Below are 16843 nucleotides of genomic sequence, written 5' to 3' on the forward strand. Positions count from 1 at the left end.
GCTTTGGTAGGAAAGTGGCAGTCAGTGAAGGATGCCCTCCTTGTGTCCCAAATGGCACAGGGAAGGGAAGGGAAGGGAAGGGAAGGGAAGGGAAGGGAAGGGAAGGGAAGGGAAGGGAAGGGAAGGGAAGGGAAGGGAAGGGAAGGGAAGGGAAGGGAAGGGAAGGGAAGGGAAGGGAAGGGAAGGGAAGGGAAGGGAAGGGAAGGGAAGCTCTCAGCAGGAGGAACTGTGTTCTTCAGCTGTTGCTGGCTGAGGTACAACAGCTCTTCTGCCACAGAAGCTGTTGGAGCACTTAAGGATCGGAATTGTTAAGGTTGGAAAAGACCTTCTAAATCATGTGCAACCACCAACCCATCACCACCGTGTTCACCACTAAACCATGTCCTCCAGTGCCACATCCATGTATTTTGGGAACTCTTTCAGGGATGGTGGGCCCATCACTTCCCTGGGCAGCCTGTTGCAGTGCTTCACCACCCTTTCTCTGCAGCTGTTCTCTGTAGAGGATGACACAAGGCATTCCCCAGGTGACCTCCCTAGCAGGGACACCCTGCAGATGCAGTCCTGGCTCTCATGGCTTCCATGGGAGCTCCTGAGATCCCAAATTCCCCCCTTGCTAGAGCACTGACATGACTGCAACTGAGAATATTTGCTGATTCAGTACAACCATAACACCTGGTCTGGTTGGTTGTTGTTTTAAGTTTTGAGAAGGCAATTTATGATCACATTACAATTCCATGGTTATTTCCTACCCAGGCCTGGACTGTGCTGTCTTTTCAGGATGCAAGCACTGAGTTCAGGAGCGAGTCTGGGCACCTCATGTTTGCAATCACCAGTGCAACCACCTCAATACAAACCAAAATTTAATCTAAAAACTCCCAACAGATCAGACCTCTCACATATTAGGAGTTTTCTCACCACTCTTAGGAGGTTTATAATGCAGACACTCAACCTGAGCCAGCCACCTTTGCCTTCTTTCTTTCCATTGAGGACAAATGGAGCTCCCTATGGAGCTAACTATAAAGTCAGATAATACCACTAAAACTCTGATTTGTATTAAAATAAGTTCAATTTCAATGCCTTACATTGAAAAACAGTGTTTGGATATTGAGGCATAGGAATAACTTACAGATTTTTTATAGAAAATTTCTGTTAATGGTCAATTTTCCATCTATAAAATTAAATGTGACTCACTTCAGAACAAAGATCAATTATTTGAGAGAGGTCATTATTCCACAAGTTAGAGCACAAGGATAACACTGCAAAGGCTTGGATTCCACCCCATTATTTCGCCAGTAATACTGTGCAACCTAAACTTTGTCTTGGGTTCTTCTCTCATCCACATAACAGATACAGTTTTGCTGCTCATGAATGTAAAACACAAGTTCTTTAATGAACAACTTCATAAAATCACAGAAACACAGAATCAGAGAGTGGTTTGGGTTGGAAGGGACCTGAAAGATCATCTTGTTCCAACTGCCTTCCACAATCCCAGGTTGCTCCAAGCCCCATCCAACCTGGCCTTGAACACTTCCAGGGATGGGGCAGCTATAATGTAACTCTCTTTACAAAACTATAGGTAGATAAACCATCATTTTTGAATTTCATGGCTGAGTAAGGTACAAATGGTGTAGATGGCAGTAGCCTGTATAGGAGCAGCTGTGCACTGTGCTCTGTTCCCATCACTGCCCTCCCCTGAGAAGCCACCATTTCTCAAACCAAAGTGCTGCTGGGTTCAATCCCATCTCTGCTGAATCAGTGATCCTGCCTGAAGACTTCTAGATCCACTATAACTGCCAAAAAAATTCAAAACATGTTTTCTGCGTGCAAAAGAGATCAGGCAAAAGCTGTTATTTTATTTATCAGTATATCTGGAAAAAAAACCCCAAACACACTTATTTGAATTCCCTTCACTTCCTGAAATGATAGTTCTAGAGATAAATTTTCTTGTGGGTACCTATATAAATAATCCTCAAATAGAACAAGCAGAGAGTTTAGAACTTTCTTAGAAAGCACAAAACACGAGGCCAGGGGGCAGTGGGAGCAGAGGTTTGTGGTTGGCCATCCCTTGCTGACAATCAAGTGGTCAGTGTAAGGCTGCTGAGTTGTGACATTTCAGAGTCACATGGATTGCTGCCTCTTCTCCAGGCACTTCTCAATGTCATCCAACACCTGCACAGCTGCTTTTGGAATACGAGTGCCTGGACCAAACACATTGGAAACACCAGCTTCATACAGGAAGTCATAATCCTGTTGGAAAAGAGATTTAAGATTATAGTTAATAGTGAACAGAAAATTGGTAATTAATTTATAACTGGTGCATGCTCTGTCCTCTATGCTGGGCCTGAGAAAGCAACAAGTTCCAGAGAGAGGCAGCACAGCTTCAAGGAAATGGTTGGAAGTTAGAAGGTAGAAAAAAAATACTAAAAAATATCCATAGGAAAGGGTTTGTATATTTATTTAGAATCAGACTAATGGCAATCCTTGGGAAGTATTCAAAAGTCAACTGTATGTGAGTCTGAATAACCCAACCTAAATTTGATCTAACTTCTAATTTTGAAAATATTACTTTAAACAAGGGCTTGGAGCAGATGACTGCCAGTGGTCTCTTGCAATCTAGAGTTAATCGAATTTTATGACTGTCCTGAAAATTCAAAAGGACTTGGGAAGCAGTTCTGTATTCTCTCTTTCTTCTACATAGGATATATTACACCTTTACCAACCACAGAATAGTAGCATCCCATTGAGAGATACTGGACAGACAGTATCTCACATTTTTCTCCTAGAAAAATACTGTGAGTTTTGTTTGTTCAGTTTATAATTCAGTCATTCCCAAATAGTTACTTGACTGCCTAGAAAAGGGAGAGGTGTGGAAAAAGGGAATAACAGGAGTTTTATGTGCAAAATCAGCTTGGATCACTATAGACAGAGAATGGCTGTAAGGTGATGGAGACAGGCAAATTGTGCATGAGCTAAGGAAAATTTAAAGATGAAAGCAAAGATCTGACTGCCAGGGAATTCAACAAACTGCTCAACAGTTTAGGAGAAAGCAGAGAGAATGAAAGGCAACACCTGCCTGATGATGGGGAAGGTGAGGAGAGGCTGAAAAGTGAGTGAGATGTGCAGTCTAGGGATGATGGGACCTGCCAGGGGCTTTAGTCACTGGCTGTGGCTATTCCCAACCATTGCTGGAAGTGAAAAAGTCTCTTAAGACAGAATCCAGCCTGGTGGCCAGCAAGGACTGCTGATGTGAAACAACAGAGCTTAAAGAACATCTCCCTAAAGCTCATCTTTTCACAACACAGCTCCATATTCCATCCCACAAACACTCTAAGTTACACCAGGGCATGGTGTACAGAAAATCAGATCGGGGGATCCCACCTTACAGAGCTGTGCTGGCCCTGCTGACTGTACAGAGGAGCCTTCAGTGCTCTGACATTAGAGAACACAGGAAACAGCTCACCAGCTCAGACAGAGATAAATCAATCTCTTAGCTTGATGGAAATGTGTGGAGATCCTGGGGGGGCATTCCCTGGTCTAGGGAGCCACAAGAAGCTTCCTTCAAAAAGCTGTTAGACCCCATTGGCTCCTTCCCCTGTTCCTATGTCTGTTCCCATGTTTCTGAGCCACTCCCCCCCATTCCCTGATTGGCCCTCAGCTTTGTACTGCCCCGAGACCAGGGTCAGCCCCTAGGGCCCGGTAGAGAGAAAGTGCGGGTGCAGAGAGGGTGCTGGGACCCGATCGTCTCGCCTCTGCTGAATAAAACATTTGTGGATATTGTGCAAAGGTCCTTTTTGCTTCCTCACCCTGGGCTATGCCAGCAGCAATTCGGATGCTGCCCATACCTGGGGGGGGATGACTCCTCCACACATGACCAGGATGTCGGGCCGGCCCAGGGCATTGAGCTCCTTGATGAGTTCAGGCACCAGGGTTTTGTGCCCCGCGGCGAGCGTGCTCACCCCTACGCAGTGCACGTCTGCATCCACGGCCTGCTGCGCCACCTCCCGCGGGGTCTGTGTGCGACAGGGGTGGGGCAGGGCATGGGACACAGCCAGGGGGGCTGAGCACGCCCCCAGGGAGAAGAGATGCAAAGGGAATGAATGAATGAATGAATGAATGCTCTGGGTGCTGCTCAGCCCTACCTGGAAGAGGGGCCCTATGTCCACGTCGAAGCCAATGTCAGCGAACCCGGTAGCGATGACTTTGGCCCCTCTGTCGTGACCATCCTGGCCCATCTTGGCAACGAGGATACGAGGCCTGCGGCCCTCACGGTCCATGAACTTGTCAACTCTGGTGGGAAACACACAATCTGTCAGGGCAAGTCACTGAGAACCCTTGGAAGTATTTCCACACATAAAAAAAAAAAAAACATTTGCTGCAAGCATAGAATAATTTCATAAAATAAAAAGATCTTTTAAGTCATGGTTTGGCTGTGCAGTCTGCACACTATGGTAATATTCATGTTCTGTTATTATTAACTCACTTCTTGTACATAGCAGCCTTAAAAAGAAAATATTCTTTATTTAAAAAAATCTTCCCTTATTCTTTTGCTTTCTAACAGGTAAAATACTTAATTCTCTGAGGGTTTAACAAGATGAATTACAACTCACCAAAACACATTTTTTAGTTTTTAAGAATAATTATGACCTATTATTTCAAAAGTACTTGCACAGAGATGGGCCCTGTATATCACATCGTGCATTATAATTCTACTGGGTAAAAATCTGTCCATGGAAGGATTATTGTATCTCCTATTCTGTGCATTCATTCCAATGCCTCTCTTTTTTGGATACTGGCAGTTCATATTTCTGTTGTATTGATGCTACTCTGTAATCAGAGCCTCACATATTAACCTGTCATTGTACTGCTCATTATTCAAGTACCATCAGCATCTGTCTGTGGTTACAGGCTGATCTTGAAAGTCTTTTCCAACCTAAATGATTCCGTGATTCTATGTAAGAAAGGGAGCTACATCTTGATTTTCAAGGGGTTAGTTCAGTTCTCTTTCACATAAAAGCATAATTAAAAATAGTTAAATTTAAATAGTTAAAATAAAAGAACAATGGTGACATTTCCTAGCACAACTAATTTCAAGTCAGTCTAATCATCACCACTGCAAAGCCATCAGTAATTCCCTTTCAGGAGAGCCTAAGCTCTGAAATGGGTAAACCCCAAGACAGCAGGGACTGATTTGTGCTGCATCATCTCCCACAGCAGCAATTCAGGCTCTGTACCCCTGAGGGCAGCAGTAAAAGCAGAAGCTGAGAAAAGACCCAAAAGGCAACTGTTTTCACACATACCAACATCTAGGGATGCCTTCTCCATCGGGGTATGAGTAATACCCAAAGACTGGAGGCTGTATGTGGATATCCAGACAGATTTTAGCAACAATTTTAGCAACAGTAAGAGTGAAATTGCAGGAACAATTTATGGGTAGATCAAAACAAGGTTTTGTAGTATGAACTCCTGGAATCATTTTAAAGATGACTATTACACAGCCTTTAAAAGAAGCAACCCAATGTACAGGGATTTCAGGCAATGTTTCTCAGCTCCTTAATCCTGCGGCTGCTTAGACTATATGAACAAAACTCTCAAATCATAACTTCACCTCAGTGAATGCTGTTTGCAAGCAAATACAATTTCAAAATTAATTAAATTTTGACTTTGTCTTATTGTACTTAACCCTTGTCATTCTACTTTCCTGCTTACGAGAGTGCTTTTGCAGGTCCAGGGATTCCCCAGGGATGTCACCCAGGTTTGGGAAATGTTTTTTTATGGCACAGTCAGTAGCACATGAAGCTCCTGGGTTAAATGTGAGGCTGTTACATGTTTGGCTACCTGGGAAGAGTTCTCACCTCTTGATGGCATGAAGGATTTCATCACTCTCCCCAAACTCCTGGCGATAAGCCCCGCTCACCATGCGGTCGCTGGCTTTGTGCTCCCCGAACACCTTCTTCATGGCATCTGTTATCTCCCCCACAGTGCACCTGAGACAGACAAAAACCATTCCTCTTATCAGCAGGTGGAAATGAAAACAGGACACAGACACTGCTGCACTGGCCCAGCCATTTGCCTTGCTGCTGGACAAATTTACTTACATTGGTTTCCCTTTCAGTGCTGCCACTCTGAAAATCCAGCTCACCCTACTGCCACCCACTGACAGAATGTGCACAGGCATTTTTAAGAAAATACTTTATTGCTCATGTGTAAATTGATTTACAATTGGCAAGGCAATGGGGAATGGCAAAATGATTCAGAAAATTAAATCAGATTTTCTGGATGGAGATTTTTTTTGGGGGGGCGGGGCTCAGACTGAAAGATCCTGCTTTGGGATTCATGCCAAAATACAAAATATAAATCAAGAGGGGACAAAAAAGGGAAGAACACACAGAAGAGACTGAAACCTAACATTTTAACATCTATTTACCTTTCCCTTGATGCTTTTATTTTAGTGTTTATTCTTCTCTACTCCTGACACAGCTCCTTTACTGACTAGATGCAGAAGAATCTGGGAAATTTATTTATGTGTAAGTTACAAGTTTTGTTTGCTACTGTTTACTGCTTGTGAAGGGGGGATGTATTAGGTTTGAAACCTTTTCCCATGTTGCCCCCAACAGGAAGGCTCCCTGTACATGTTCCCAGAGCTCACAATCCTCCTTCAAACTCTGTATCAGATGCCACAACAGTTTCTTTCTGGGGTCACATCCCATATATAATTTTGGGGCAGAATTAAGTTCTCTTTGGAACTTACAAAGTGAATCTCTAGTCTATTAATGTTTTTACAATTAATAAAAATGAGGTCACCAAGGAGAGAAACTAGGAGTTAACTGGTTAATTTTGCTATAGAAGATATGAATCCCTTGTAAATCCAACACTGCCCTCCTGTGACCTCCCCAGTTCAAAGACAGATGTAGACATACTGCTGGAGATTCCTGACAGGCTGCGGTTAAATAAATTTAAAATACAGTTATTAGGTATTCCAGGAATGGGAATGAAGGAATTAGAGACATGACAGTAAAACAGAGCAGCACCCCAATAAGGAGGGAATTTGGTTTGCTCATATTTGGGCCATTTAGTTAATTAAGGAACAGACACATAGGATCTATTCTAGAGACTGATGCTGACCTTGAAGCAGGAAAGAAAACAGCCTCAAAAGCACTTTGGCTGAAAAAAGGAACTGTTCCACTGGACGCTAAGGATGACTCACTGCTCAAATACATTTCTTACAACTTTGCCTGACTAAGCAAACTGATTTCTCCTTCAGCCAAAAAATGTTTTCACGCCAATCTGTGGTGCAAGGAGAGAGGAAGCAACAGAGCATGATAAGACTGTGAATATCCATTTTCACATCTCAGACGCTTCTTAAACTCCTTCACCCATGAAACAGCTGAGTGACAGAGAAACTCAATTATGTCCTGGAACTGGTAAGAATATGACTTGTAAACAGCAGAATGTGTACAAACAGCCTCATTTCATATCAGATTCTTTATATCAGTAGTGTTCCTTGTGAGAAATCAAAACATTGCCTTAAGAAGTTGTAATATAATAACAGCGTGTCTTACAATTTGAAACTGCAGCCATTATTTACTTCTACCTCTAAAGAAAAACCCCAAAACTCCAATCTTGCTGACCCTATGGCCAAGAAAAGTCAAAAGGTGAAAATGAACCATTGAATTTTAAATAAGAATTGGCTGTCTAACCCCACCCCCAGTACCTGGCACGTGCTGCTTCCACTGCCAGAGCAAGTAAGTTGCCTTCCCCAGTGGCAGCACATTGTGTGAGAGCAGCCAGGGACTGCTGGGCTGCTGCTTGGTCTCTGCTGGCTTTCACCTAAGGTGCAGGAGAGAGACATTCAGTTCAAAGAAACCACAAAGTGAAATGGGAAGTCAAGTGTGGAAGACTAATTTCAAATATTTTATTCTGGATGTGGAATTGTCAATATCCACTTCCTATTTCAATGAGATTAGAAGTCAAAAGGCAGCTCAGACCTTAAAATGTGTACAAGTCCATAACATAACCCTAAACCAATTTTATCTATGTTTTCACTGATTATGAAAGGGATGTTGATTTCTGGTTCTGTAACCCTCAGCAGCACTTGACAAGAAGCCCCTAACAGTGAGTGATTAAGCAATGTCACAGGCTTTTAGAGCAAAACATTGCATAGATGGTTTCCATCACATTTTCAGAACATGTAAAGCTTTCAATTTTTAAAGGTTGGACATACAGATATATATTCCAGTTTCTCCACTAAAGACCAGAGTGGACTCTCAGAAACTGGAAGGTAAACTTCTGGCAAGCTGCCTTTACTCAGTCTCTGTCTGCAATTACAATAAGATTCATTTCCAAGAAGGTTGTTCTCACCTTGTTGATTTTCTCGATCTGCTTGGCACGGACTACAGAGTTATCAATGGCCAGAACTTCCACTGCCTCCTCTTTCTCTAGCTGGTGCTTGTTCACTCCAACAATAACTTCAGACCCTATTTCCAGTGGAAACACCAGAAACTCAGAACACATTTGCAAACTACTGTGAAAAGACACAATGTTAGCAGGACAAGAAGATTTTGAGCATTATTATGCATTGCTTTGCTTACATAACCACATACATTTCAAATATGTAAAATCTGCTCTTATAGAAGGGATTTAAGTCTGTATTTTCCAGATTTTATGATAAAAGACTAAATGCATGAACATTCAACTCAGTGAATACTGCAGCAGAAAAAAAAAATGAAATAGAACAATATTTATCTTGCAAACTGATTTAGTAATGAGTCCCTAAAATAGATTAGCTATTTTTCTCTTTTTAAGCTTACATAAGTGTGTCTGACAGAACTAAGCAGAAGTGCTGGTCTCCTGCTCTGCATTTACTTCTCTGATTTAACAAATAAGAAAGTGAAGTTCCTACCTAAAACTACTCCATGTGCATAAAAGTTAATTTATCATGTTGGAAAATTATATTTTAGGTTTGAATAATTATGGACTCATCAGATATTTTTATTTGTAGTGCCTGATAACATTAATACACTCTTTGAAGCAACATGAAGTAATTTACCTTATGAGAGAAAACATAGAACTTTACTGATTATTCTTTATTGGTCTTAATTAAAATCTGCTTCAAATTTATCCTCCATACAAAGAAGTCCATGTAACTTCTTTCGTGTTTGAGTTATCCCTAGTTTCTGTTCCTGGATTACTACTGGAATGCATATTACAAAAAGTGGAATAGAGTTTTAAGCAGACATGTATAAATACCTCCACAAATACTGACTCTATAAGTATATACACATATGTACAGCAAACAAGGAGCTGTATCATCCTCTGCTATGATCTGACCATTCAGGAAAAATGGGCAGCTCTCCAGAAAACTCAGGAATTTGGCCAGCTATGGTGAGTATCGCCATCTGGTGGCATTTCTGCTTTTAAACTCAGGAATCACAGCTTAAAGCTCCTATAAGAAATCAAGCCATTCACTACTGAAGGCTCCAAACACACTTTTAAAATGGTGTTTCTACTGCTTTGCCTAATCTAATCTTGAACATGTCAAGCAAAACTGGTACTGTATTTTGTACACTCTGTCTCTTTCCAGAGCTTTCACTGACATAAAACCATCGCCATTCATTCTAGCACTCATAATCTGCTACTCCTAAACTGAAAAATAAAAAAACCACAATGAACATGTGAGTAAAAAACCTTTATACTGAAGTATTCTATTGGCAGTTTGCCCTTCTTTCATCCCCCTTCTCTTACCAGAGTCAATCCTGGCTTGTCTCCGGGCGGCACACTCTTCAATACGAAGTTTGGGGATCCCCTCAGCAACAGCTTTGGCCATTCCACCCATTTCTTCTATCTCCTCAATAAGCTGAGACATGAAGAGGATTGAGATACTGAGTAGAAGCAAGGTTTAAAAATTGAGCTTTGTACTTGTGCTACCACTCACATTTTCATTATACTTTTTTTATACAGTTTTGTGCTCTAAACTGTATTTTGCAAAGTTTATTTACAAAGACATCACTGAAATGTAAAATAATTCCTTGATTAGAAGTTACCAATTTATCAAACAAAGAAGACATTAGAAGTCTTTCCCTTAGAAAGACATTTCTCAAAACTCCTATCCCTAAAAGACAGGCATTTCTCAAAACTCCTATCCCTACAGTTTTCCCAGAGAAGGTTTTGCAAACTGACCTTTAAAGCAGCTTCATAGACTTCGTTGGTGAGGCACTCCATGAGGTAAGATCCCCCCCAGGGATCTGCCACTTTGGGAATCCCTGATTCCTCCTGGATTATGATCTGTGTGTTGCGGGCGATGCGAGCACTCTTCACTGTGGGCAGCCCCAGGGCTTCATCGTAGGAGTTGGTGTGCAGAGACTGCGTCCCCCCGAACACCGCGGCCATGGCTTCGATGGTGGTGCGGATGACGTTGTTGAAGGGATCCTGCAAGGAAAAGGGGAGCTCTGAAGCTCAGCAGTTCTGCCGTGGGGCTGAGGCAGGTTAGTCATTATTGCAAAGAAACAAATACAAAATTCCCCACTGAAATGCTGTAATCAGAACAAAAGCTGAAAAAAACCCAAATCAAACTGATTTATCACTTGTCGATATCCTAACAAAGAGATTAATCCATAAAGAAAGCCAAAATGATCACTGTGCCAGTAAACTGCTCACAGTAACAAATCAAAATCCAGAATTCTTGAAGCAGTGAACAGTACATGTGTCAGACAAATTACTAGTCAAGATGTGTTTTGGAATTAAATGTGCTTAAATATTTTCATTCATGACAGCATCACATGTGATTTGGATAGGTAAGAACGTAAAACATAATTTATGGATAGATACCTATCTAAAGGCATGTTAAATATATATGCCCTCTGAAACCTACAAGGAGAAAATACTGCACACTGAGAAGCTATACCAAGATAAACCACTTTGTTTAGGCAAAGAGTTATGATCTAGCCAGAAATATATTTACACTGGACATTGCAAGACAATTGAATATAGTTTTGGTAAGAATAACATTTTTGCACACCTACAATACTTTTAATTGGAGGACCCACAAAAGTCACTGTTCAGAAAATTCCATTGTTTTAGTTTTACTGTGTTGTTGTAATGTAAGTAAACATTACATTTACTTAAAAAAAACAAACAACCCAACAAAAAAAACCAAGGCGTGGAAGTCAATACTTACAATCACAACCTAAAAATAACTCCTATTACATGACTTTGATTGAGCAGCAGGCCTTGGGATCAGAGCTAGAACCCAGCTCTGACCTCACTTGGGAAACTGTATGCACTCCAATGATTTATCTCCTTGCTGCAAGGTAAATCAGCAGGAGGAGCAGAGAGTGCACCCAGTTTCAAAGATCAGATGAGCTGTAACCATTACTTCTCTCTTCAGCACTGAGTGTCAGTGGTGTGAAAGACTCCCCTGGCTGCTGAAATGAATTCTCAAGCCAGTGATGCTGAGAAAAAAAGTTCCTCTACTTGCTGACTGAACTGCATTTTGGAAGGATAACTCACCGGACAAATCATAAGAGAGCTTCATCCTCTGGGTCCTGAATTGACATAAAGGTGTATCCAGTGCCAGTGTGTGCATTTGTCAGAGTGAGAGGACAGTGCTGCACCTTTGTGAGTAACACCAGCAGCCCCCTTTAACACACACACCATAAGAACACCTTTAAGTAAGGAGGTTGATGAGAGTCCAATTTCTAACCTGCTCAGTGAGTGACCAGCCCGAAGTCTGACAATGAGCTCTCAGAAGAAGAGATTTGGAATCCTTGGGCTTAAACATTTTCTCAATCAAGTGAGCCCACAGCCGCCTCCCAGCTCTCATCTTTGCTATTTCCATATAGAAGTTCATGCCAATTCCCCAGAAGAAAGAGAGCCTGTAATAGGAGAAGATGAATAGAATATAACATTGAATCATTCAGGTAACTCTGGATCGGTAATGGAGAAGCCTGACAGCAAGGTCTCTGATTAATGTACTTTCACAGATGATGGGAATGTTCCTCCTTGCTTACATGTGTAAAAATACTCAATTTGATATTAAACTCTATAGAGGTTTTACCAAAAGTGAGTTTTATACTAGCAAATTTCTTGAGCTCACCTAGGTGCAAATTCATCAATAGTGAGGCCAGCTTTAAGGCCAGTTCTGCAGTACTCCAAGCCATCTGCTATGGTATAAGCTAATTCCAGGATGGCATCAGCTCCTGCCTCTTGCATGTGGTACCCACTGATGGAAATGGAATTAAATTTTGGCATATACTGAAAAAAAAAAAAAAGAGATACAACAGGATATAACAGCAGAAGAGAGGATCAAATACTTGTTCTATCACATTAACACAGAATCACAGAATGGTTTGAGCTAGAAGGGAGTTAAAGGTCATCTGGTTTCAACACCCCCTGCCATGGGCAGGGACATTTTCCACTATCCCAGGTTGCTCCAAGCCCCTCCAACCTGGCCTTGGACACTTCAGGGATGGGGCAGCCACAGCTTCTCTGGGCAGCCTGTGCCAGGGCCTCCCCCCCCTCACAGGGAAGAAAAGTTTTCACTATTGGTGTAAAAGTTTACTCTCAATCTATTTTATAAACTTCCCTTAGGTACTGAAATGATACAATGAGGTTTTCCTGGAGCCTTCCCCAGACTGAACACCCCCAGCTTTCTCAGCCTGTCTCCAGCCCATTCTCTGACTTCCTTGTTGACTGCAAATACAACCCATCTCTACGAAGATGTGTGGTGCTTGAAATTTGAAGTTTGACTCAAACTTCAGATTTATATTTTAAATTATGTTGGATCTTAACTTTTACTGGGCCTTTCCACAACCATATTACTCTTCTCTATGACATGTCTTCCAATCTTTCATTTGTTCTCCAAAGTGACTCATAAACACCTAATAATAGAAGTTATACATTTAAACAATGAATACCTTTGAGGTGTACTGGAAGATGTCAGCAATGATCCTCATGGATGGCTCTGGAGGGAAAATGTAGGTATTTCTGACCATGAACTCCTTCAGGATGTCATTCTGGATTGTCCCTGTCAGCTTGGCCTGAGGCACTCCCTGCTCTTCCCCAGTCACAATGAATGTAGCCAGCACAGGAATGACTGCCCCATTCATTGTCATGGAAACTGACATTTTCTCCAAAGGAATTCCATCGAAAAGGATTTTGGTGTCTTCCACTGTGTCGATGGCAACTCCAGCCATTCCAACGTCTCCTCGAACTCGGGGATTGTCTGAATCATAACCACGGTGGGTGGCTAAATCAAAAGCAACTGATAACCCCTGCTGGCCAGCTACATGAAAAAGAAAAGAAAAAACCCAAAAAACAACAAAGAGGGATAGTTAGAGGTGTTGAATAGACTTGTATTAGTATGGGATTTAAATTTATTAACTCTATTTTACCTGATTCAGGCTTGAATGGCAAACTAAATTTTGATGTTAAACATTGTTCCCTCCCCAAGCCTGTTCACGGTTTAGTAGTCTTAAACTTTAAATGAAGAAGTTTTTAACTGGGAGAAGAAAGCCAAAAGGGTAGTCCTTACTGTGCTTTAAAAACTGCTGAATAACAGCTCACCCACAAGTCATAAATGCACCTAGACAGGCAGTATAAGAGCTTAAACTCATAACTCAGCTTGGCTTAGCTGGGAGCAGAAGTGTCATAAACTCTGTCACGTTACCTTCTCTTTATCACAAACTAAACACCACAGACTGTTCCCTGGCTCTACTGACACATGTTGTTATTTGCAAAGCTGCAGTAATAGAAAATTATTCATATAAAGCAGGGAACAGGACAGCCAGAGTTCTTGTTGCTGCAACCTGAAAGCAGAACCCAAACCTCTGCTGTCCCCAGGCATTCCCCTCTCTGACCAGTGACTGGGCTGTGCTACCAGCTAACCCAGATTACCACTTCTGCTTCAGCTCCATGATCTCAGCTGCTTGAACTCTGCGATGGATGCAAATTATGTCTATGTGTTATGGTGCAATAACCAAAACCAGCATTTAACATATTCATTCTCCACAGCAAAATGAAACAAAGGCACTTCCACAAACAATTCAATTTCCCAGTAATAAAGAAAGACAGTGCCACTGGGAAGACCTTATCAGAAATCCAAACTCACAGTGCAGAATAATCACATTTGCCATGTAACTGACTGAATTCAGGTCCCCCATTGCTTCACAAGGCAGTGTTGTTTCCCAGATCAGCTGCCCCACCTTTGATGTTGTCCTTGTAGAACTTGTTGCTCTCCTCCACTGTACTGAACCCAGCGTACTGGCGGATGGTCCATGGCCTGTATGTGTACATGGTGGGGTAGGGCCCTCGAGTGAAGGGCTTCATCCCCGGCAGCTCCTCAGGGAAGTCTTCCGTGTCCCTTTTGGAGTATAAAGGCTTGATGTCGATCCCCTCTGGGGTGTGCCAAATTAAATCCTTTGGGTTCTTGCCTTTCAGCTGCTTCTGAGCCAGGGCAGCCCACTCGGGGTGCAGGGGCTGCCTGTGCAGGGCGCGCCGGGCCAGGAGCGTGCAGCGGCACGGCCGCAGCCGCAGGACGGCAGCCTCGGCCCTCAGCATGGCTCTGCTCACGGGGTGGGACTAGCTGGACAAAACAAAAACATGCACTTTGCATTATCATATGCATCTAACAGCAGATGTGAGGATGGAGAGGTCATGCAGTTTGCTAAATCCCAAACAATCCCTCAGGAGAAAAGTGAAATGTGTTATTCACGCACTGATTTGACAGACAGCCCTTCCTCTTGCCTTTCAACCAGGAAGAGAAAAATCCTACATTCAAGAAAAATCCTACATTTTCCTCTAACCAAGGAAAACATTTCCTCAACTTATCTACATTCACATCTGAGATGTGTAACTTATTTCAGTCGCTCAGCATCACTGTCATTAATCAGTCACTGAAAAGCCAGTGTGAGGCATGAAGATGGCATGGCCAGCTGCCCTCTCACCTTTACATCTCTCTCATCTCTCATCTTCATGTCAAAGAGTGATGCTTTTCCAGGGATGGGGCAGCTCAGCTTCTCTGAGCAACCTGTGCCAGTGCCTCACTACCCTCACAGGATTTCTTCCCAGTATCCAACATCAAAGAGGAACTCTGCAGGAAGTGAGCTGTCAGAAAATTGCTGATATAATCATACACTTTGGAAAAGATGGTTTGGGCTGGATGGAAACTAGAGATAGGTTGAAAAAGAAAGGAGAAAAAAAATGTGGTATGTGAGAACACAGGGACAATACAAGCTGCAGAGCTTGTCCCACCGTGCATGAGACTGATGGGGGGCAACAATGTGAACAATTCCCTGTGAGGGTGGTGAGGCCCTGGCATAGGTTGCCCAGAGAAGCTGTGGCTGCCCAATCCCTGGAAGTGTCCAAGGCCAGACTGGATCAGGCTTGGAGTAACCTGGGATAGTGGAAGATGTCCCTGCCCATGGCAGGGGTTGTTATGAGATGATTTTTCAGGTCCATTCCAACTCAAACCAGTCTGTGAGTGCAGTAACTCCTAAAAGCTGTAAACACCCTTGCTTCTGCTCTCCATACCCTATCCTTGCACTTACAAAAACAAAACGTTTACAGCTTAGCTCCAAGGGTCAGTCACTTCCTCACTCTCTCATCTCTTTCACAACTCCCAAGAAATACAAACTTCCCTGACACCTTTATGAGAAATCCTTTACAAGATACAGGAAAGCACCTGTACCACTGCAGCAACACCCTCCAAACATTTGCTTTAATATATACGCCAAGTGTGGTATGCCTATAACTGAAGGGCACAGAGGAGCTCCTGAGGAGCACTCATGCCCTGCGGGGATGTGATGCTGCAGCCAGGACAGAAGGCAATCTGTGCTCACACCCCTGCATGGGTCACAGGATGGGTCAGGTTGGAAGGGACCACAGTGGCTCATCTGATCCAACCTCCCTGCTCAAGCAGGGTCATCCCAGAGCACAGGGCACAGGATTGTGTCCAGACAGTTCTGGAATATCCCCAGTGAGGGAGACTCCACAGCCTCTCTGGTCTCTATTCAATGCTTGGTCACTGCACAGGAAAGAAGTTCTGCCTCCTGTCCAGGTGGAACTTGCTGGGATCAGTCCCTGCCCGTTCCTCTGGTGCCATTGCTGGGCCCTGAAGCAGAGCCTGGGCCCTGCTCTGACCCTCCCTGCACACAGGGACACCCAGGGCTGAGGGCCCCTCTCAGCTGTGCCTCCTCTCCAGGCTGAACAGCCCCAGCTCCCTCAGCCTTTCCTCATCAGGGAGATGCTCCAGTCCCTCCATCATCTTTGCCACCCAGCACTGGAGCCACTCCAGGAGCTCCATGTCTCTCTTGTCCTGAGGAGCCCAGAACTGGACACAGCACCCCAGATGTGCCTCAGCAGGGCTGAGCAGAAGGGCAGGATCCCCTTCCTGCTGGCAATGCTCTTCCTAACGCACGCCGGGATTATTCCTTTCCCTGAGCCGGACGCTGCATTTACCCGCGTTCAGTTTCGGACAATTCCTCTCTGCCCATCTCCCATCCCCGCCCTGTCAGCCCCTCTCCACACCTCTCTCTCCTCAGCACCCACAGCCGGACACGAACGCTCCGCTCTCCGCGCCGGGACAGCGCCCGCCGCTCCGGCCCGCCCCCAACACGCCCCTCGGGCGGCCAATGGGGACGGAGGGCCGGGTCGGGAGCTGGGACAGGGGAAAAGGACAAGGACAGTGGCAGGGCTGGGGGCTGCGGACATGGACGGGGCCATGGAAAGGGATCGGGATCAGGATCAGCGACGGGATCCCCCCGTTACCTGCCACCGGCCCCTCCGTCAGCGCGCGGCCCCCGCGCACGCGCGGTGGGCGGGAGTGGCGTTGCGCGTGCGCCGCGGGAAG

The 16843-nt window shown here is 43.9% G+C and overlaps 1 protein-coding gene across 2 annotated transcripts; it reads right to left on the bottom strand.

The window, feature by feature from the left end:
- Positions 1 to 1365: 1365 nt before the first annotated feature.
- Positions 1366 to 16784, bottom strand: MMUT (methylmalonyl-CoA mutase). 2 transcript variants are annotated; one of them, XM_066547595.1, is made up of 13 exons: positions 16762 to 16783; positions 14199 to 14578; positions 12912 to 13279; positions 12092 to 12249; positions 11699 to 11870; positions 10177 to 10425; positions 9742 to 9853; positions 8359 to 8474; positions 7712 to 7827; positions 5853 to 5984; positions 4140 to 4287; positions 3843 to 4010; positions 1366 to 2247 (listed from the first exon to the last, which is right to left on the bottom strand). In XM_066547595.1, exons 2-13 carry the CDS (start codon positions 14551 to 14553, stop codon positions 2119 to 2121), a joined length of 2223 nt encoding a protein of 740 aa, XP_066403692.1. In that variant the 5' UTR covers positions 14554 to 14578; positions 16762 to 16783; the 3' UTR covers positions 1366 to 2118. The 2 variants fall into 2 exon arrangements, with proteins under 2 accessions (XP_066403692.1, XP_066403693.1); XM_066547596.1 differs by lacking the exon at positions 3843 to 4010 and having other exon boundaries at positions 16762 to 16784.
- Positions 16785 to 16843: the final 59 nt, after the last annotated feature.

The sequence above is a fragment of the Molothrus aeneus genome, chromosome 3, assembly GCF_037042795.1.
Source record: "Molothrus aeneus isolate 106 chromosome 3, BPBGC_Maene_1.0, whole genome shotgun sequence".
Taxonomy (NCBI): domain Eukaryota; kingdom Metazoa; phylum Chordata; class Aves; order Passeriformes; family Icteridae; genus Molothrus; species Molothrus aeneus.

Excerpts from the sequence above, each read along its gene's own strand:
- MMUT (XM_066547595.1), bottom strand. The coding sequence starts at position 14,553 with ATGCTGAGGGCCGAGGCTGCCGTCCTGCGGCTGCGGCCGTGCCGCTGC. Across the intron at positions 13,280-14,198 it reads CTACAAGGACAACATCAAAG|CTGGCCAGCAGGGGTTATCA; the intron begins GTGGGGCAGCTG and ends TTTTTCATGTAG. Across the intron at positions 5,985-7,711 it reads GTGGAAGCAGCACGTGCCAG|GTGCACTGTGGGGGAGATAA; the intron begins GTACTGGGGGTG and ends TGTCTGTCTCAG.